The sequence below is a fragment of the Megalops cyprinoides genome, chromosome 21, assembly GCF_013368585.1.
Source record: "Megalops cyprinoides isolate fMegCyp1 chromosome 21, fMegCyp1.pri, whole genome shotgun sequence".
NCBI classification, from domain to species: Eukaryota; Metazoa; Chordata; class Actinopteri; order Elopiformes; family Megalopidae; genus Megalops; species Megalops cyprinoides.
In genome coordinates, this window is record NC_050603.1 from 18,856,071 (window position 1) to 18,876,542 (window position 20,472).

At 42.0% G+C, this 20,472-nt stretch overlaps 2 protein-coding genes across 3 annotated transcripts; both read right to left on the bottom strand.

The window, feature by feature from the left end:
• Positions 1–830: 830 nt before the first annotated feature.
• mtdha (metadherin a) lies at positions 831–10,712 on the bottom strand. Of its 2 annotated transcripts, XM_036516299.1 has the most exons (13): positions 9,972–10,712; positions 9,112–9,207; positions 8,009–8,090; positions 7,544–7,711; positions 7,271–7,321; positions 6,977–7,147; positions 5,774–5,854; positions 5,059–5,139; positions 4,731–4,855; positions 4,251–4,361; positions 3,879–3,977; positions 3,439–3,562; positions 831–2,539 (listed from the first exon to the last, which is right to left on the bottom strand). In XM_036516299.1, exons 1-13 carry the CDS (start codon positions 10,314–10,316, stop codon positions 2,469–2,471), a joined length of 1,605 nt encoding a protein of 534 aa, XP_036372192.1. In that variant the 5' UTR covers positions 10,317–10,712; the 3' UTR covers positions 831–2,468. The 2 variants fall into 2 exon arrangements, with proteins under 2 accessions (XP_036372192.1, XP_036372193.1); XM_036516300.1 differs by lacking the exon at positions 5,774–5,854.
• A 1,577-nt stretch (positions 10,713–12,289) lies between these two features.
• Positions 12,290–19,841, bottom strand: rrm2b (ribonucleotide reductase M2 b). The gene is made up of 9 exons (XM_036555562.1): positions 19,703–19,841; positions 18,561–18,716; positions 17,573–17,689; positions 17,261–17,394; positions 15,713–15,807; positions 15,366–15,499; positions 14,889–14,993; positions 13,954–14,067; positions 12,290–13,622 (listed from the first exon to the last, which is right to left on the bottom strand). The coding sequence occupies exons 1-9, from the start codon at positions 19,751–19,753 to the stop codon at positions 13,470–13,472; spliced, it is 1,059 nt and encodes a 352-aa protein (XP_036411455.1). The 5' UTR covers positions 19,754–19,841; the 3' UTR covers positions 12,290–13,469.
• Positions 19,842–20,472: the final 631 nt, after the last annotated feature.

Below are 20,472 nucleotides of genomic sequence, written 5' to 3' on the forward strand. Positions count from 1 at the left end.
TACTTCTCAGACATCAGGTCTGTATTTGTAACCTTTTTAATCCCACATCGCAACACCATAGGTCTTACTATGAAACGCCCCACCGAAAGCACAGATGAAGCGGCATTGACCATGAAAAAGTGCTGAAAATCAGTATAGACCTTGTATCACAATAACACTTTTCCCTGTTGGTTGAAGTGTTTTTTTTTTCCTGGGTTGTTCTTATTTTTATACATACAGTGTAGACTTTTAACAGCATCTGTATCCCTAGGAAGATGACAGTGTAGCCCAGTGTTTCTCAACCCTCTCCTGGAGGACCAGAAACACTGGTGTAGCCAGTAACAGAGCACCTTCTGAAGTTTTTGAATGTTCTACAATGCATATCACTCCAAACCATATGATTGCCCTGGTTTGCAAAAAGACAATGTATCCTATAACATTCAGTATGTAGCCAGTTCCTAAGAACACAATCAATCGGAGTAGCATTACCAGACAAGTCATGTTTACTGGAAAAAAAAAACTCTGGCATTGGCCTACAGGACATAAGACATTTATTATAACTGGTTGTAAATGTGTTGTCCTCTTGTAAGGAAGATAAAGTGAATTTGGATGTACTGCATCTGATCTTATAGGGCTCTAGTAAGCATACTCTGAAGATGGAGCAGAGTGACCTCTGGAATGCAGAAGTTTCAAGTGTCCTTCCTCTGACCACAGCAGAGTTGCCCCTTACCAGAAAACTGAAAACCAGAAAGCTTTTTCAGCAGATTAATTTTCTCAATTTATTTCAACAAATCAACTTAGAAATATCATTGCAATTTTACAAACCCTTTTAATGTACGCAATAATACTGGATTCTACACTCCAGAAACAGGTAGAAATACATCGATTTAAAATTTTGCCATTATTGGTTAGGAAAAGAAAAAAAAAAAAACAAAAAAACACTATCACTACTAAGGCAGGTCTTTCTGAAGCTCCACCCTAGTGCCTTCTATCATTACACAGATCCAAGAGGGCCACAGATCCGAGTACAGGGGCACTGCAATACGCTTACCTAATTCAAAGCCTGGCAGACAAGGCCCTGCTGATAATTCAGTAAATGCCACAAGTTTCAAACCTCGATGTTCATGGTCCACTTTTTAAACACTCAAAGGCTATGTACAGTGAGTGGTACTTGTCACAGCATTACTAGTCAATAAAAATCTGCCCATCTCTTTTTTTTTGTCATTTTATCGCAGTGTCCAAGCATGGTTCATCAGTTTCATGCATGAATAATTTCTCGAAGTGAAACTTAGACAGCCACTCTCCCCTTGTCGCCTTTGATGACAACTTGATCAGGGAGAACAGAAATACTTGCAGTGAATACATCTAAAATGCACGTAATATATACTACAGGTTAAGGCAATAGAGTTTCATTCCATATAACCGTCTTAGTAAACCAGACCACATGGATTAAAGCTGTTCAAAATGTCCTTCTCATCCTCTGTAACGAGACATATTGCACCCCATAAGTCACCAGTTTCTTAACACAGTCAAATAATCATAATCAGGAATGAAATGTTTACATTCTACCACAGTCTTCTAAATCTGAAAACAAATATAACCGGCAGTTACAGCGCACTCACAGAAAAAAAATTCAACCATAAAAAAAGGCCCTTTAGATTCTTTACATGCGGCATGGCTTTTTTTCTGTAACGAAGTAGTCACCAGAAGAAAAGTTCCAGAATCATCTGACAAAGTAAAAGGATAGAAATGTTAACATCTCAGGTCAGGGCACAAAGCAATACGGTAAGAAAAAATACACCCAGGAAAGAGAGCTACTAAGAAACACATCTTAGTGTCATTTATGAAGAAAAATCTCTTAAAAGAAATGTATATTTTTCAAAAGCGTATGTTGAGAACCAGTAACCAAACGCCCAAGCACACCGCTGCCCCTAGTGCTGTCTTTGAAATACTTCATCTATTTTTGTGGCACAGATCATTGCCACTAGAGGTTCAGGACCACAACACTGTCAAGTGTAATACGTAAAAGCAGTAATGAAAACAGCTCCAAGGTCTAACCAAAGGTTTAAATCAAGGACTCATTTCTTGATACTCTTTAACCTGACAGCAAATACCTGCCGCATAAGTGAGCAGTCTAAATTAGGTTCCCAAACAGACGGAATTTAAAATGATGTACACAGGAACTGAGGGGAAAAAAAAAAAGATTTCTGTTATTGTGCCCAACTGCATGTCAATGGTGATTAAATGGTAATTCCCCCTTCAAACGCTGAAGAGCTACACCCTGCACACAGTGACGTGAGTTTGTGGGACGCAAAACTGGGACACTGAGCTGGTCTCGCTCCCGAGCTTGATTTGAGTATTTTAAAAAAGCACAGTCAATATTTCTTTTTGTATAAAAAAATTCTGTACACTCCAATTATTGCGTGAAAATTTCAAAAAAAAAAAAAAAATCTTTTGCATATAAATCGCCTGGACTCCAGTTCAAATGCTCATGTTTCTCTCCTGGCCTTCTTTTTCTTCTGGACTTGCTTTGGAGACTCCCAGTTCTCTTCAGATTTTTCTACAAGGAAAACAGACCAAAATAAGTTAAGGAATTTGGCTGACTCCCAGACACACACGGTGCTTTGGAAAAATGAATTATAAATCTTATTCATTGTATGTAAACTTAAGACGAGGTGCATCTCCACATGTAAATATTACTATCAAACACCGCCTTTCATCTATTACAGGGAACTTTGTCCTATTTTCTGGAATATTATCAGTCAGCTTACAATAATTATATAATATCTAACCTTAGTCTTAGGATTAGTAGGTTTGCTGAAAGTTGGTCGAGAATAGAATCAAGTAATCGTCTTGTGGAAAAATAATTATCTGAACAGAACTGTGTATGAAATCTACACTATTAAGCCAACCAAGGTGAGTTGAGACCATGACTGATATGAGAAAGACGATGCTTGATGGTGAGGTGAGGCTTCTCTGCCTCAAATCACAGCTGGTTCATTGCCAGTGTAAATAAATGAACAGACTGATGCCCTTGTTATACATTCAGTAAGAATGGAAAGGGGGGTGGCAACTTCTCACACAGCATTTCCTAGGGCACAGTGTCCCATCACTGCACTCGGTCTCCCATTAGTCCGGCAGGAAGAATGCTCCCTACTGGTGCACCAGCTCCACTTCCAGAGGCAACCTGGTTTCCTAGCATGTCTCTCATTGGAGTGCTAACTAACCCTGGCCCTGCTTAGTTTCAGCCATCCGGCAGGAGAGTGTTGCAACGAGGTATGGCTGCAGGGAGGTGCGGCTGCAGGGAGGTGCGGCTGCAGGGAGGTGCGGCTGCAGGGAGGTGCGGCTGCAGGGAGGTACGGCTGCAGGGAGGTACGGTTGCAGGGCGGTACGGCCGCAGGGCGGTACGGCTGCAGGGCGGTACGGCTGCAGGGCGGTACGGGTTCTGATGTGACTCACTCTGTGAGGAGGGAGGTGTGCTGCTCTGCTTTGCAGGGGGCACCAGTGGCTCAGGCTCCGATAGCCTCTGTGGCACTTGTGAAGACGGCTTCTGGGACGCGCTCTCCGGGACAGATATCCTCTCCTGCATGAAGCAGCACCACAACAGTGTCACACTCCTAACATAAACAGCACAGCCTTATGCATGACATATCAAAACCTTAACTTCTCTCTGTGGAGAGCTCTGAGTTATTGGTAGCACAAGGAGACACACAGGCACCCTTTTCCACTGTGGCCTGGGCCAGGGCTGGGATTTTGAAAAACGAATTCTCGCTGAGACCAACACCTTCACAGATTTTGCTAAGATAGCTTGCCTGCTAATTTGAATGATGTCACAAGACGCACGCACTAGCTTTAAGCAAAGCTAGCCTGGCGAACAGTAGCGAAAACACAGCCCTAACCTCGAGGGCAGCCGGGGTCTCGGGCTGTGCCGTCTCCTGGACCGGTTTCCTCAGCTCCTCCCCCTCGGATGCAGCCTCCTTCTCCGGCTCCTCTGACTCCTTCAGAAAAAGCCGGGCAGAACCATGTGTTAGGCCTGCGGGCAGGGCATGTGCGCTGGCTGTCTAGTGGCATCACGGCAGAGCGAGGCAACGTGGCTTAACGTGGCACCCATAAAGAGCTTTATCACAGGACACAAGGCTCTGGATAAAGCTACAATTGGCCTATGGGGACAAATTTAGTTGTACTGTATGTCAGCTCTGCCTCACTGATCCATGCTGTAAAACGTCATGCTTCATTAGCAAGCTTGACTTGATAGGGCTGTTCTCTCTCACCTGCAGAGTAGCACCAGCCTCATCTTGTTTCTTCTTCTTTTTCTTCTTCTTCTTGGATTTGCCACTCGCGCCGCCGGAATTGTCCCCCTTGTCCTTCTCATCATCGGACACCTGACACGTAAACACATCACCCGAGTCACCTACACACTCGTAAACCTTACGAGAAATTCTCAAAGTTCTCCATTACAGAGTCCAACAGCAGAAAAGTGGATACAAACTTCAGATAATTAACTTTTATTTCTAAAAGCAAAATAAGCTTAAGTCTCTCTAAAGGGAGAGACTGCCTAGTCCATTTTAACAGCAAAAGAAGACTTACAGGGGAGCACTGCTAAAAAGGTGCTCAGGAACATACCCATTTCCCCCAGCAGTGAGGGCCTGACGCTGTGATTGCACCTTACAACAGCCTCACCACTCATTTCAACAGAGATCCTTCAGCCATTATGAGAACTGAGCATTACTCTGCTCTGCTGACATCACTACCTTCACAGCTTCAGGGGCGGGATCGTTTGATGGGGCGGGGCTCTCTGGCTGGGGCTCCTCGTAGTTCCCCCACAGTTCAGAGGGGGCGTTCCAGTCGGAGCTGGGGTCCACCCCTTCCATCCCATCTGGAAACACAGAGACGCGCACACGCAGAGTCACCAACGTGGCCCACACACTCCACAAGGACAAAAACAAGCACAGCTCCCTCCTCCGTGCTTTCTGAAACAGTGCCACCACACAGCCAAAGTGCTGCTAAAATTTGTGAAGAGCTGCCCACAGGCCCTGCCCACGTTTCCAGTGTGAAATGACACAATAAACAGGGACTCACTGAATCCAGACCACTCGTCGTCCACGGCAGGGCCGCTGTCCCGCTGCAGGTCAGCAGCAGGTGCAGGCACAGCCTCCCCACCTGTAACCATGGCAACACAGCACCCGGTCACTACAGAGCCAACTCATCAAAACAAGTCATTACATAACCTCACACTCAATCTCTGCAGGACAGGAGGGATGATTCTTTACTATAGCCATTTACCCCAGCTGTCTTTCTTGCTCTTAAAACTATGTTTGCTGTATGAAAACAAAAGACCTGGTACTTACATATTGGATAAAAGAGCACAAATAATATTTCCAAATCAGATTCAGCAAAGATGTAACAAACAATAAACTGAGTAAATAACCAGATTAATACATGAGAGCAGATTATTGCCTTAACCCATCAATCTCCAGAATTTCTGGAATGAACACAAAAAGTGAATTTTTCACACATCTCTGCTTCAAATATTTCCAAGGTCCTAACGTGAATAAGATGCATCATCTAGTCAAAAACATACGTGTGAACAACTGTTGTCAGCTTTCTCCACCAGAGTACCCCAAGGCTTGGTTTTGGGTTCACTCCCATTTTCCCCTCAACGGCCATATTCGAGTTTCGTCTCAAATTTAAGATGGTCACTCAGCCATATCCTTTTGGATACTCTGCACTTTATCTTTTCTAAATGTAATTATAATTTGTCTTTAATACCAATTATAATTAAGACATGAATTACCAGTAGCATTTAATCCAAGCACAGTGAAGGATGCTGAACTTAGGTCTGTCTTCAACCTCCCATCTAAGGCAGTCCAGGATCCTAAAACAAGCAACCACATTACAGGAACACTGAGTCAGAGAAACAACTCAGCATATAAGGACAGTGGTTGTTAAGGACTAAGAGCTGCCATCAAGTTCTCCATCCCATTTCACCACCAGAGTACTAAAAACAACTTATTAACAGTAACAATAATCTTTGCCTATCTTTGCTCTGCTACTTTAACCATTCTTTGGCTTTGAGTCACTGCCTGTGCCAATGGAGAACTCTCTTGGGAAAGACTATGAGATGCACGTGGTGGGCGAAAAACAGCTACAGCTACAGCCAAAGCAATTTAATTAAGACACTGCATTAAATATAGACATGAAATTCAACTCCCTGTAGACATGCAACTTCTAGATGCCTCTCATGGTGAAAACACACAACCTGCTTGGTATTTCACAAAACAGTAACAGTACCCGTTACAGTACTGATGAGGTATAACCAACATTGCAATTTTTTATTATACAGATCGTAGAGAACAAGGTGTATCAAAAATGTCACCATATTTAACAACCCAACATAAAAAAAAGAATGCATAAATGCTGTATTTATGAGTCTGTTGAGAAGAAAAGTCCAGTCAAAATGCATGAGTTGACTGAACATAGTTAAACATAACATACTTTTGCCCAAAACAGATACATGCTCACTTTTGGATCTTTGGAACCAGTTTCAAAGTTGTGAATATTTGTAGAAAAGAATCACATAAAAGACTAATTCTTACAATGTGAGCTGAATTCAAAACCAAAACCAGTGTATTTATATCACATGCCAAATGGGTATACTGGGTGCGCCAAACACACCTCCTAATCAGGGCAATGCTCTTCAATGACAATGACAATAACCTCACTTCTACTTCAGGCCTGTGCCTTCAGACTGGCTGAATATTCTAAATACTGACCAAATCAAACTATATAGTTAGGTCTGTCAATGTAAACTTCATATATAGCTTTCTTGCAGTTTACTTTACAATGATCTAAAATATAATAAAAAAATCACAGCACATGGATGAGCAAGTTTCTGGATAGGCACTGATGAAGCACAGTTATAACAGTAGAGGATAACTGGATCCATCATGATTACCATAGTGTCCCTTACAGTGGCTGTAGGTAGAAGTGACAGTACCTTCAGTGTCCTGTCCCCAGGGCTGGGGCTCCGGGTTCCGGTGACCAGCCTCCTTCAGGATGCTGGGCCACTTCTCCCCATCCGAGGAGCTCAACTGGGCGGGAAGCTTCATGGCCATGTCGGTCCATCCTCCACCGTTGACCGCTGACACCTCACTCCAGCTGGCTGACACTGTGGGGAAGACACGTAAAGTAGCCAATCAGAAGCAATTTTTATTTCACCGTTCAGTCCATGCATTCTTCTAAGCCAATGATGTTCTGCTGCTGAGCATCGGTGTAAGCAGTGGAAACTCACCCTGCGAAATGATGGCATCTCCTTTCCCAGGCTTTACATGCAAGGATTCAACTGAAGGAGGAAGAGGAGAGTGTTAAAGTGCAGAAGAGCACTTGCTTTATTTCCTTCATTTTATAATCTGGCCCTGATACCACACAATGCTCACAATTTCTCTTCAGAACTGCTGCACTGCTGCAATGCTTCATTAGCTTACGCGAGACGTTTGCCAAGTAGCACTTATCTGCATGCACCCACGCACACGCACAGCCCACAGCCATCTTGCGAAGGCCATACCTCGGCTCTTCCTCAAGCTCACAGGGGCGGCAGTGGTGATGGGCGGCTCCACGGGGGCCCTGACAGGGGGGTCTGCTCCTCCGGGACTCCCTGATCCATCACCAGGCACCTTCTCCTTCCTGCGCTGCTGACGCTTCTCCCGGTTACTGACCTTAGTCTCCCAAGCACCTGCCGCACACAACTTGGTTTCAAATGGAGATACAAGCACTGACACATCTCTTTGGACAGCCCATCTGTGTGCTCTTAATCAGGGGTGTCTAGACATCTGCATTTGATTAATTTTGTCTGTTCAGAGTGAGACTAAGAGTACGGGAAAATTACGTACATTTTAAACCCAAATGGCAGAACAAACAGCACTGAGTCTTCCATCACAGGGTGGTAAAGATGATTAAGATGTAAATGATCACTTGGTTATCTGCGTTTCACGGGAATGGGTGAATTCTGCTCGGTTAAAGAAAATCCTACCTTCATCTGGCTCCTTCCCATCAGGAGAAGAGACAGTCTGTGCTTGCTTCACTTCAGTTTTTGATTTCTTCTTCTTCTTTGCCTGTAAACACATAGGGACAAGATTGCACAGTATAAAATATGGCATTCAAGGTGCTGGTCAGACCAGGTACTTGTAAGGTTTAGTTCCACTCATACCTTACCTGATTCCAAGAATAATGAAACTGATTACCTCTTTAACACTGATCTGTGGTTCCTAATGTTAGTGTTATTTTTTTCCAGGGAAAAGGGTGTTATCAGGTAACCTTAAATTGCAGACTATGTCAAACTGGGACTTGACCTCAACCCCAGGGAAATTGCTTAACTGGACATACCATGCAAATACAAAGAATGGCCCTTGCACAACATGTTCCTTTTTTCACAACTGCCTTGTACTTTTTAAAGAGAGCTGTAAAACCCAGCTATACCACATTCCTCCAGAACCTGGATCTGGCAGTGAATGAGGCTGGCAGACCTTTATTTATTTATTTTAACTAGCGATGAAGCCATGTAATGTTACCCAGCCAAGCAGGGCGCCCTCCACGCTTCACACAACACGCTAAGACTTGCTGCATCTGCATGTTCGGATGACAACCTGACACTGCCACCTGGCCCTTCCAAATCAATGCCCTTTCAGAGAGTGGAGGAGGACCCCCGTAGTGCCGCTGAACTCACTAGAATTTCTCACACGGAATACGACAGAACATCCCGTCTCACGGCCCTCGCCAGAAAACGTAACATGAATCCATCTCCAATTAAAATGTTAAAGACAGCGGTTGTGGTTCTTTCCGTCTCGGATATCTCGAGGTGTCTCCATAGGGGGATGGGATACTGACTTGGAAGGTAATGTGATCAACAGTGATCAACACAGTAGGAAATAAACTCCAGCAGAGGTTAGGTAACGAATAAAAAGGTGGCTTGTACATTTCGGGACCTGAACCCATTTGGAGGTCAATACAACTTCACTGTCACACAAGGATGAGTCCGTTAGTGTGAAAGAGCCTTCATTTTCGGTACGGTGATATTTAAACACAGCTATTATGAACAGGTTAGCATTTCAGTTTCACTCTGTAAACTGAACACACCTTTTCGGTTTTGATGTCTGGGGACTGTTTCTGGATTCCTTCAACTTTCACTTCCCCATGCGGCTCTGGGAGCGTGCGACCGTTTGGCTGAGATTTCTGAGGGCAGAAGAACGTTAACATAATGACAGTGACTGATTACTGTAGAAAGAAAAAAAAAACATTTCATGGAAGCAACACTAGTAACTAACACACATTTGTTCTACATTTTCATATTGAGTTTTTAGAACGTCAACAGTATATTACTTTATCATAAACGAAAATGTTCGAGATACAATCATACGTGAATAGTTTGCATTTCCCTGTTGTGAAAAGGAAATTTAAGAACTATTCTCGATGACAACGTTAAAGCTGGCACGTGTTGACTTAAGTTTTAAAGTTTTAGTTTAAAGCTTTAATCCGCACCTTCTCAGCCAGCTAACATTACGTGGCTAGTTGGCTAACTAGCTAGACAACATGCCACTTCACTCAAATATCGTTGGTATCCTCTACTCCACTTAGTTTCTTGTCCAGCTAGCACTTTGTAAAATGTAGTAGAGAACTACTTAACTAAAGTGTAGCCAGCACATGCTGATAGCGAGCTAACGGTAGCTTTCAAGCTATGGCTTTGACTAGCTAAATTAGCCACATACGAAATGATTTTGTAGTCATCGAGTGCCCCTTTAAACCAACCATACAAAACAACCTGCTATTTCAGAGCTCACGGTAGTTACCGTTAGTTATCACTACAGCCAAGTAGTTAGCTTGCTAGCAGACCGAAATCTTACCTACCGTCGTGGTACAATGGCTAGCTTGCTAGCATGTTCATCATTTGAACAGCCATTAGTTAGCTAGCTGCCCAGTTGGCTAGGTGCAATACTTACCTTCTCAACGGGTTTCTTTTTGCTCTTTTTCTTCTGCTCCTCGGCTTTGACAGCCTTGGTCAGCGAGGCCTTTGCGCCGTCGATGCACTCCTCACTCGCCCCGGCTCGCCGCTTTCTTCCCCCGAAGAGCCCGCTGCAGGCCGCGGCCCATGAGACCGCGATCAGCAGCAAACCCAAAACCGCCGTCAGGAGGATCACCCAGGACGGATAAAGCTCGGGCTTCAGACCCAAGTCCACCCCGAGTTCGGAGCGGAGAAGGCCTAGGCCGGAGGACAGCAGCTCTCTCAGTCGGCTCGATATCAGCTCGGCCTGCTGAGTAGCCACGTCCTGCCAGCTTTTTGCCATCTTAAGCCCCGGACCCGCTGTCAAGCACGACCAGAAAGCACACTATACTCCAGTTAAACACGACCAGTAGGGGGAGGGGTTGAATTTGACAGCATCGCCTTCAGCGCTGGAACAGATATTTCAGCTTGCGAACAATCGTAGTGAGATGGTTAGCCTGCTGCTATCTATACAGGAGCATCTAGTCTGCTAGCTGGCTTACTGAGCTCAGATAGCAACCTAGCCAATTTATTTTACTCTACATTCGTAGTAACGAACCCCTCGATATTTGAGTGAGTGGTAGACGTAACTGTCTTTCTGTGATATAAAAAAAATACAGTAAAATAACGGTACTATTAGGTTCCGCTAGCAACACTTAGCTAGTTAGCTGGCTTGATAGCAACCTGCTTCCTCACTATCCACTAGCTGGCTAGCCAATTTAGCTAGCTAGCTCCTTGTAGCGAGATTAAATTAATGCAACGTCACCATTAAAATGGAAGAGTGCAATGTAGGGAATCCTGGGAAAACTGGTTCACAAACATCTACGATGACAGAAATCCCAGAGATCGCTAAATGAATAGTTTTTTCGCTTGCTACTGAAGTTAACAACTAGCTGGCTAGCTCATTATTGGACTGCAGTGCTGGTATAAATATTGGGAATTTTGACTGTAACCTTATTTTCTTTCGCCAAACCTGTTTTTCTCTGTTGCTTGAAAGCATTTTTAAAATAATGTTAATTTTAATTTATGAACAGCTGACACAGGGCAAAACTTTGTGGCATCTTGCAAAACAGTACACATTTTCTTTTAAAATTCATTCATCACAAGCACGTAAAAATATAAATGACTCTCTCACAGATTATTACATCAAATAAAAGTTTGTAGTTGATGTGACTATGCTGGAAGTCGCTCTGGATAAGAGCATCTACGAAGTGAATGTAATATAATGATGTAATCTGTTCGTGGTCATGGAAATTTTAAAAATTCACTAAAAGGTTTATTGGGCAATGCCATTTATGCCTGGCAACAAATTGTCATCCACATCGCAAAAGATACTTTCACTAGCCAGACAGCATGGAGAACAATGCCTTGTGTGCGTGTTCTGTGCCTGGCAGCCTCAGCATTGATATAGTGACATGCCGCTTCCATGGCCTGAGGGCGTGTAGCCTTCATAGTGTCCATGGTGGTAATGTAAACCTTCCAGTGTGGGGTACTCCCAACTTATCTAATAGCTGTCAGAGAGTTAATTGAGGAAAATCAATGGACAGTCCCCATCATAAGGGCCCAGAACTATGTGACAATGTATAACTGCATGTATAACACATTTTGCCTGCCTACATCATAAGATCATATGGTCTTGACAGACTGCCTTTTGTCCAGTGATGTTTGTCTGCGAAATTTAATACAGCCTCATCCACACAAAGGCATATGTAAGAGCAGTCCAAGGATGGATCCACTGCCGAGAGACATAATGTGTAACAGTGCCACAGAAAGTGCCAAAGAGAATTACAGTATACTCTATAATACTGCGTACACTACAGTACATATTTTACTGTACTCAACAGAAAAGTAAAGAAACTACTTGTAAAAAAATTATTGCATTTACATACTGACATTGTGTCTTCTTCACCCTGTCACTCTTCCTGTCATGTGGTGAGTTTGAATGAAATAAGTGTATTTTTAGTTTTCAATCATTGCCAGACTGACTCTCTGGATGTTATCAAGTATTATTGCTGCCTTGAATGATCTGATGTTGGAGTTCCTTCATGTACTTGACCACTATGTGATGATCTTTTCTCATTATGGGACATCAACAACAACCTCCATTACTGGAGATACAAAATACATAGTACAGAAAACGCACACATTTACAATACATGCAAGACAGCAACACTGATTTTTGTACCATGTGGGGTTGTTTATTGATGTTGCCTCCTAAAAATTAAGAGCAGATGAAACTTGATCTGCTGAAATTTGGTTGATTCTGTTGCTCAGCTTCAATCACGGGAAAACCCATGGTTTATGTCATAACCAATAACAGTGGCTCGGGTGTCTTTAGATATGTTTGTTGTCCTTGTAGTCCTTTGACACCCTTGCATAATTCTTCCCCTCTCTCTCAGGTTCCATTGTCTTTGCTTTGACAGGAACTTCCTGTGTCTACCTTTATACAAGATTTAGGACTGACGGATAAATTAAAAATTATATGACATGGTATTTGCATATATAATCACTGATGACATTTATGTGCGGAGTCTTGCAAAACGGTCCTTAGGACTCGCTATTAGTGTACCAACAGTGGAAAATGACTGGAGTATCTACAAATGAGTTTGGATATTTGTTGTGCCTTAGGTATCTTTAGTCAGTTTCAAAAAAGTCAGAGAATTGCAATGAAAGTGTACTCACAAAAGTCAAAATGAATTTTAGCTAGCTAACCTAATTTGTAAACCATCAAATTTTCATGTGTAGTCACAGAAAAAGTTAAGGCAGCGGAACTGACAAAGTAAGCCTAATGAACAGTTAAATCAGTTATCGACATAAACTTTGTTTAATGGAAACATACTGTCAGTCAAATAATTAGAGGTGGCCACCACACACAGAGCAGCTACAGAAGCCAGCAGGACAATGTGAAAGGGCCACAGAATATATGTTTTTTTATAAACTTAAATAACCGATTCATTTAGCTAGCATCCTGAGAACAGCCCAGTGTTACTATCCATGTAATCATTTCTGCATGCTTTTTAATTTCCATTTCACAAGAGGGAAGGTGATGGAATGACTATTTTACCAAACATTAAACATTGCTCTGCTGGTTGTATGCTTCTGGTGAATTGACAGTGACACCCTGAACACCTCTTGCTCAAGAATACCATATTATTTGTCAGTGCTGTAATACAACTGAACTTCTTTCACAAGACCCAAGAATAACATTTGTCCGATTCGTAATGAATATCTCTTCCCCCTTCACACCCATCTTAGGAGCCACTCATGAAGCTATAAAGGGCCACTAGTGTACCACCTATGTAATAGTGTAAACCAAGCCCAGAAAACTGTCCTTTCTTCATGTCTGGGTTAATTGTAGCAACAAACAACATGTAACAGTACCTTCTGTAATACTTCTTGATTTGATATAATAAACTAAAGTGTATCCCAATAGGATAGGTTAAAATCCCAGCTAGAACTAGAAGTCTGCGTCCAGTGTGAATTCACAGTCCATCATGTTTGACATCACACCCAGTCGCTGGTATTCCGCCACCCGCTTCTCAAAGAAGTTGGTCTTCCCTTCCAGCGAGATGGATTCCATGAAGTCAAAGGGGTTTTCTGTATGATATACCTTTGAAAACAGCACAGGGGTATATTACCCAGAGTGGATAGCATTTTTTCAAATACAAAAACAAGGCCTTTGCTAACGCCATTATTATTTTTGTCTCCTTAGAAAATATCTGAAGAGAGAGATTTTTGCAAATGGGAACAAAATTTCAGAACTCATTGCTACTGTGATCCAGTATTGTTCAAGGGCAATAAAATTCATCTGGCAAGCAAGCAAGTGACGAGAAACAACTGAAGAATAAACAATTAAATAACATCAAAAGAAACAATCAGGTGCACAGCAGCTCTCAAAGCAAAAGTCAGTGAGGACTTTCTATTACAATAAAATATGTCACCTTGACCAATCCCAGCTCTGTCAGCAGACGGTCAGCCACAAACTCAATGTACTGCTTCATCAGGGAGCAGTTCATCCCGATTAGATCGACAGGTAAAGCCTCTGTCAGAAATTCCTGTGGACACGGGAAGTTTCACATAAATGGAACAGTAATATGTTATACAATCAGGAGAAGCTTCTTTGGATGCCGATTACTAATGGTATGCACAACTAGTATGCAGATAATCATTGAAGGCAACTCATACAGTTGTATGAAATGCAAAATAAATGAGAAATATCCATTTTTTTCATCAGAAAGAAATAATATCCATAAAGTCTCAACAAACCTGAAAGGATACAAATTAAAAGGGCAAATCAAGAGCTTTAATATGGAAAAAGAGTTTTAATATGACATCAAGATTATGAATGCATCTTGTGCAGATCAACAATTAAAGTACCTCAAAGATACTACTATTAGTAGATAATACTATTTAAATTCGTCTTACCTGTACGATACAGATCTAAAGAAATATTGCCCATGATTGAATCTACAAATTAAAATTCCACATTGCAAGTAAACTTGAGTCATGCCAAAATCGGTCCTACTTTACCCAGAATACCCCACTCTGTGGCTTTGCTTTGTATTTATGCACTTCTGTTCTGAGTGTTCGGTATGCCGTGTTATGGGCAGATACCTGTCTGAGCGTGGTCAGTGGTGTCCTGCATGTACCATTTTCTATGCCGCTCTGGACATAAAGGACACTGTAAATGCTGCAGTGCTATGTGGAATGATAAAACTGCCACCGTTTCAGCTTTTTTAATTACACACGCATTCCAACAGATCGTTGAAATGGTGGCCAGCTGAGTTTCCTGTTTTTGTTGTGCTTTGCCCCCTCTCATGGTGTGTGGTTTAACTCTTTGTCAGCTGTGCGTCTCAGGTGGCACCCCCTCCCCGACCTGCTCGATGCTGACTGCTTTGGTGATGATGTCCTTCACTCTGTCCTCTGAAGGCTTCTTTACAAGGTAACTGTACAACAGGCAGGCGAAGTTACAGTGCAAACCCTGGTGGAAAAAAACCCATATAATTCAGTATATACACATTATATGACAACACCAGTCAAAAAAATGAAAGAAATGAACTTTTCTGAGGTTATCATCAGGCTACCTTGTATAAGCTTATCTAGTAGAGTTTAATTGAATGAATAATGGTTAAACACTAAGTACACAATTAAAATCCAGCTGTATAAATGGATAAAACTGTAACCTATGAAAGTTGCTCTGGGTAAGAGCGCCTGCAATAATGTAATGTAAAATGTAACAGGTGAAATACCAGTAACCAATAACCGGGAGCTGTGTTGAATGAGTACTGAAATAAGGAGTGTACTGAAATACTGAAGGACTAAAAGTTCTGTCTGTTTTTTGGCAGCCCCTCACCTCATCTCTGCTGATGAGTTCATTGGAGTACGTGAGTCCTGGCATTAAGCCTCTCTTTTTTAACCAGTAGATAGCTGCAAAGGACCCAGAGAAGAAGATCCCCTCCACTGCTGCAAAGGCCACCAGTCTTTCCCCTGTAACACAGAGAATATGTTCCATACTAAGTTACTGAATACACTAAAATAAAAATAATGAACTAAAGAAATAGATAAAAATTGTACAAGAACAACATGTATTTAAAATATACCACAACAGGTATATATATACACACTACACTAAATGAACAAAATCACACTTTTTATGGTGGGTTGTCTTCATAATGCTAATAGAAGGAAATGTCACCTTACCAAATGTAGATTTCTTGTCAGAGATCCACTGGAGTGCCCAGTCAGCCTTCCTCTTCACACAGGGCATGGTCTGGATGGCATTAAACAGATAGTCCCTACAGTGGGAGAAGTGGGATGGATAGGTCAAATGCGTCAGGAAGCTCTGATAAATAGCCATGAGACTGTAATGTTAGCATTTGTTTAGTAAAGTCAAAGACCATGGCGATTTGTGCGGTTGAAGTGTGGGTAAAGAGCACGGCTTGTAACCAAATAAAGTTTCCGGTTTGATTGCCATGGGGGCCATTACTGTTGTACTCTCTAAAAAGATGCTTAACCTGAATTACTTTAGTAAATATACAGTTTAATGAACGGATGACATGTATACTATGTAAGTCCCTCTGGTCTCTGGATAAGGGCATCTGCTAAGCAAATAAATAATGTTAAAAGCAGCATTATGTTCAGTCATTTGTTAATTTCCATCTTTCAAGAAACAAAACAAAATTAGGACATGCCTGATACGTTCATTCTCAGCTGAAGACATGTCCGTACACTCAAATGTTGTTTCACTCAAGAGGATGAAGCGCAGTTTTAATTTCGTTGTGTAACCTGGAATCGTTCCACGTTTTTCACATATCTTGCAAAGGGTGGTAAACCCATCGCTGCATGTTAAAGCACAATGGGAAAACATGCCAACCACACCTGGCCCTTAAAGTCACAGAGGCTGCACCTGCTACACTAAACTGGTGAAAATATCTGCCAGTTTAATTCTGCCACAAACTGTGAAAAATTAAACAGCTTTTCTTCCTTATGAGAGGAGCACATTTAATACTGTTATCACAATATTTTGCTCTCATGTGGTACTTCGCCTCTCTCTTAGGCCTGTTTGTTAAAGAATATCAGACCTGCATCAGGCATTTAGGGTGGCAGTGTAGCATAGTGGTTAAGGAGCAGGACTCGTAACCGAAAGGTTGCCGGTTCGATCCCCGCTGGGACACTGCTGCTGTACCCTTGGGCAAGGTACTTAACCCACAATTGCCTCAGTAAATATCCAGCTGTATAAATGGATAACATTGTAAAGAACTGAAACCTTTGGATAAAAGCGTCTGATAAATGTAAATTTAATATTTTTAAGCCTGTGAAGTCTCTGCTGCTACCCCAGGTCTTCACTCCATCCGTTTCCTCTGACATATCCCGCTGTTAAACGAACCCTCTCAGTAAGTCAGCCTGAGGTTTGATCACAGTTTCCTATGACTATGTGCAGGGACAGGAGTGCTGTTCACTACAGAACACTCGGGGTCACGCTGTGTGGGCAAGATACATTTCAAAACTGCATCCATTACGGCTCTAGGCTGTAGCTCAGGTATCCCACTCTTTTTGCCTGTTTTGAATGTTACTCTGTGTACAACACTGAAAGCATATTTATGCACCAATCAGTAAAACAAGAACCAAATTTTTAACTCAACAGTGAAAAAGGTCAGAGCGCCATATGTAACTGTGGGCCAACACAATAAAGTTCATAACACTCACTCTGTTTGACCCATGGCTGATACCTTTGGTAAAGGTGCTTACCTCTGTTTGAGGTCCCTAATGTAGGTGTTGATTAGCATGCTGTACATTTCTGAGTGCACATTCTCCATGAGGATCTGAAACCCATAAAAGGAGCGTGCTTCTGGGACCTGCACCTCCTGACTGAACCTCTGGACCTGGGAAGGAAGGACACCAAGAGTGAGTAAAAAGCATTCTCCAGCTCTTGCAGGACTGCTCTGAGTTGCAGTCTCCTTTGCTTAAAAGCACTCAATCCCACTGTTACAGGGAAATTACACTCTTTCCAGAGGGGTTACATCACTGTGAAGGTTTCGGACACAAAACTGGGGAACATACCAGGTTCTCATTCACGATGCCGTCGCTCGCTGCAAAGAAAGCCAGGACGTGGGAGATGAAGTGTTTCTCTTCGGGCTTCAGGCGGTCCCAGTGAACCAGGTCCTTCGATAAATCCACCTGAACAAAACACCGCAGTGCCACACAGACCTTTGAAAGAATCCATCTAACTCCCCACAGCAGAAACAGCAGAGTCCACTAGGTGTCAATTGGGTTTCTAGTTTTGATTCTCATTTGGGTCTTAATCTCTTCACAATGACTATTGACTGGATCTTGAATCAGCTGTTTTCTCAGGTGTGAATCAGTGATTGACTGACATCTGTAACACCTTGGGGATATTCAGAGCCAGGAGTGGACACCACTGTCTTACTGTTAACATGCCTATACTAATGATGAGGGAGTCAGGCTACATGAAGACCATAATGGGTGAAACTACCATCAAAATCATGGATATGCGTGAACTAATTCTCTTTGCACTCCACAGCAAAATGCTACTGTGGGTTCAAGTCAGTGGGACACCTGACTGCACTACTCAGCCTGGGGTCCATAAAGCTGCTGCAGCTGATAGCATAATAACTACTGGATAAGGCAACAACTCATCATGCTGTAATAACGTTTCACTAAATCATAATCGTTTTCAGAACCAAATGTGATAAAAGTTCATTTTTTGGTAATTTTAGTGAGTTAAATTATCAGTAAAAATGATTAGACTGTGTTATCCAATACAAAAGCATTGCTCTGTGGATAAGCCTGATAAGGTAACATGTTATTACATGATTAGTGTTTATTACACTGTCCAGTTTTATTACATTGTTGGTGAAAAGTTATTACTTTATGGTGGTTTTACACTATCAGTTGTAAAAAATCTCTCACCACTAGTGCTAACATTCACACTAAAAAGCAAGAGCTGTTTAAAAGAAATCATAGCGAAAAGGCAAGATCTGACAAAGTATTTCTGACCCATCATAGCTCAATAAAAGTAAAAACTAACCTCCTCCACAGTCCAGAATGATGCTTGTGCCTGCTTATACATCTTCCAGATGTCATCGTATTGAATGGGGAAGATGACAAAGCGCCTGGGGTTCTCTCTTAGCAGAGGTTCAATTTCGGCTTCTGTGTTTTGTTGGGCTCCGTCTTTGTAACCGTTCTGTAACATCAAACACAACGATAATTTCAAAACCCACGAAACCATTCTGCAATTTTAACTGTCGTAACGTTAAGTGCGCTTTTAACCACCTGTCAGACTTAAAAGTTCGAAAGTATTAAGATCTGAGAGTATCTTCATATTTAATTCATGATAGCTCCTAGCCCCCTTTCCGTAATAACTATGCAGTTCAGTGTGCGTTTATTAAACGCAACTTAATACAATTTAAGTGTTATTATACGTCATACAACTTTAAGTAGCTACATGTACACAAGATGATTACATCAGTGACAGTGATTACCGTATTGTTCACATACTGCGTCATGACATGTTTTATGTAAATCAAGACAGGCTAGCTAACAAGCTATTCATGCACATAGCCGGTCTAACCAACCTGTCTTGTACGATAATAATTACACAGCCGCTCACAACAGAGGGTTTTCGATGCCATCTCTACGTCACCCAAAACAATAGGTGTTACAGAATCTAGCTAGCAAGACATTGTAATGACAAATATTGCCATCTCCTAAATAGCTGCTACATTGCACATTCGTATTGTGCAATGTAAAACACAGACACACAACATTTCACAGCAGTAAATCTCATAGAGTGAATGTAGCTGTCAGGATTAACGCCGGTAAATTTACCAAGATATCGACCTTGTACATAAGTGGAAACAAAACCGGCTAGCTACCCAGAGTTAGCCAACACTCGATTAGTCAATGGTGAGAAGCCAACGTTTAATGGATGCGACTTCCTCACAATATGATGTGTAGCATTACCTAACTGTGTCTAGGCCACAGACTGTGTAACAAAATAATTAGCTGTCCTCAATGTTAGCTTGTGTTAGCTAGCTAGGCTAGCTAATGAACGTCTTTGTTACACAAGATTCTAGCCAATAGCTGGCTAGCTATAGGCATATTTTGTTACATAGCCGTAGACGTACAAGTAATTTGTTTGAATTAGGAGCTAAACATTTATATTGTCACCTGATTTCCCTTGATCTCCGGTTGCATGTTTAATAGGTTTTCATAATCCATAGCGAATATCGTCCCCCGCTGACAGGAGGTCTGCTATGCCCCCAGTCCGTGTCATCTACCTCGACCGGACCGCACGCAGATGCGCAAACTGCTGTTAAAGGCAGCTATATAGCGCCTCTACCGGAATGGTAACCAATAGTCTACCTACCAAGCGATATGATTGGTAGGAATTTTTTGTTTGCGAGTAGTCCAACCCACGGCTTGTGGAAAAAACTGTTTCAAAAATTATTCAGGACATTTTTTCCCCAAATTATGATCTTGTCACTCAGCGGGCGTCTCCAATCGAGGGCACATGAAATGATTTCAACAACTAGAGTATCGAGTGCTGATTCGGGAAAAACACGTCCGCATTAGGCATTTTTAAACATTTAAATGGAAAAATGAAATGAAAACATAACATTAAAAGACGTTTACCTTGGTCCAACAATCTGGACAAAATACTTTGGGCCATGTTGCTAAACGCTTATATTGTTTCTAACTACACAAATATGTTCATTCAAAGACAGTTAAAACTTGCAAGTAGCTGGTTTTGAACCAAATGCTGTAGTTCACATTCACTGATGATTCCACCTCTCTTGTTCTGTAAACGAGATAAACTTAAACGCAATACTTATCTGCAGAAATTCCTCTCCAAATAGGAAGTCTCAAATACAGCAGCTGAGTTGGAAATACGGATCCAAGGGAAATGATTGAATCAGCTCATGCAATATAAAACTACT

Bases quoted from the DNA above. Each gene is read 5' to 3' on its own strand.
- mtdha (XM_036516299.1), bottom strand. From the start codon at position 10,316: ATGGCAAAAAGCTGGCAGGACGTGGCTACTCAGCAGGCCGAGCTGATA. The intron at 8,091-9,111 runs GTGTGTTCAGTT...ATGTGTTTACAG, and splicing joins CAGACATCAAAACCGAAAAG to GCAAAGAAGAAGAAGAAATC. The intron at 7,712-8,008 runs GTAGGATTTTCT...TGTGTGCGGCAG, and splicing joins TGGGAAGGAGCCAGATGAAG to GTGCTTGGGAGACTAAGGTC.
- rrm2b (XM_036555562.1), bottom strand. From the start codon at position 19,753: ATGGATTATGAAAACCTATTAAACATGCAACCGGAGATCAAGGGAAAT. The intron at 17,690-18,560 runs GTTAGTTTTTAC...TGTTTTGTTCAG, and splicing joins CATTCTGGACTGTGGAGGAG to GTGGATTTATCGAAGGACCT. The intron at 14,994-15,365 runs GTGAGGGGCTGC...TTTTTCCACCAG, and splicing joins AACTCATCAGCAGAGATGAG to GGTTTGCACTGTAACTTCGC.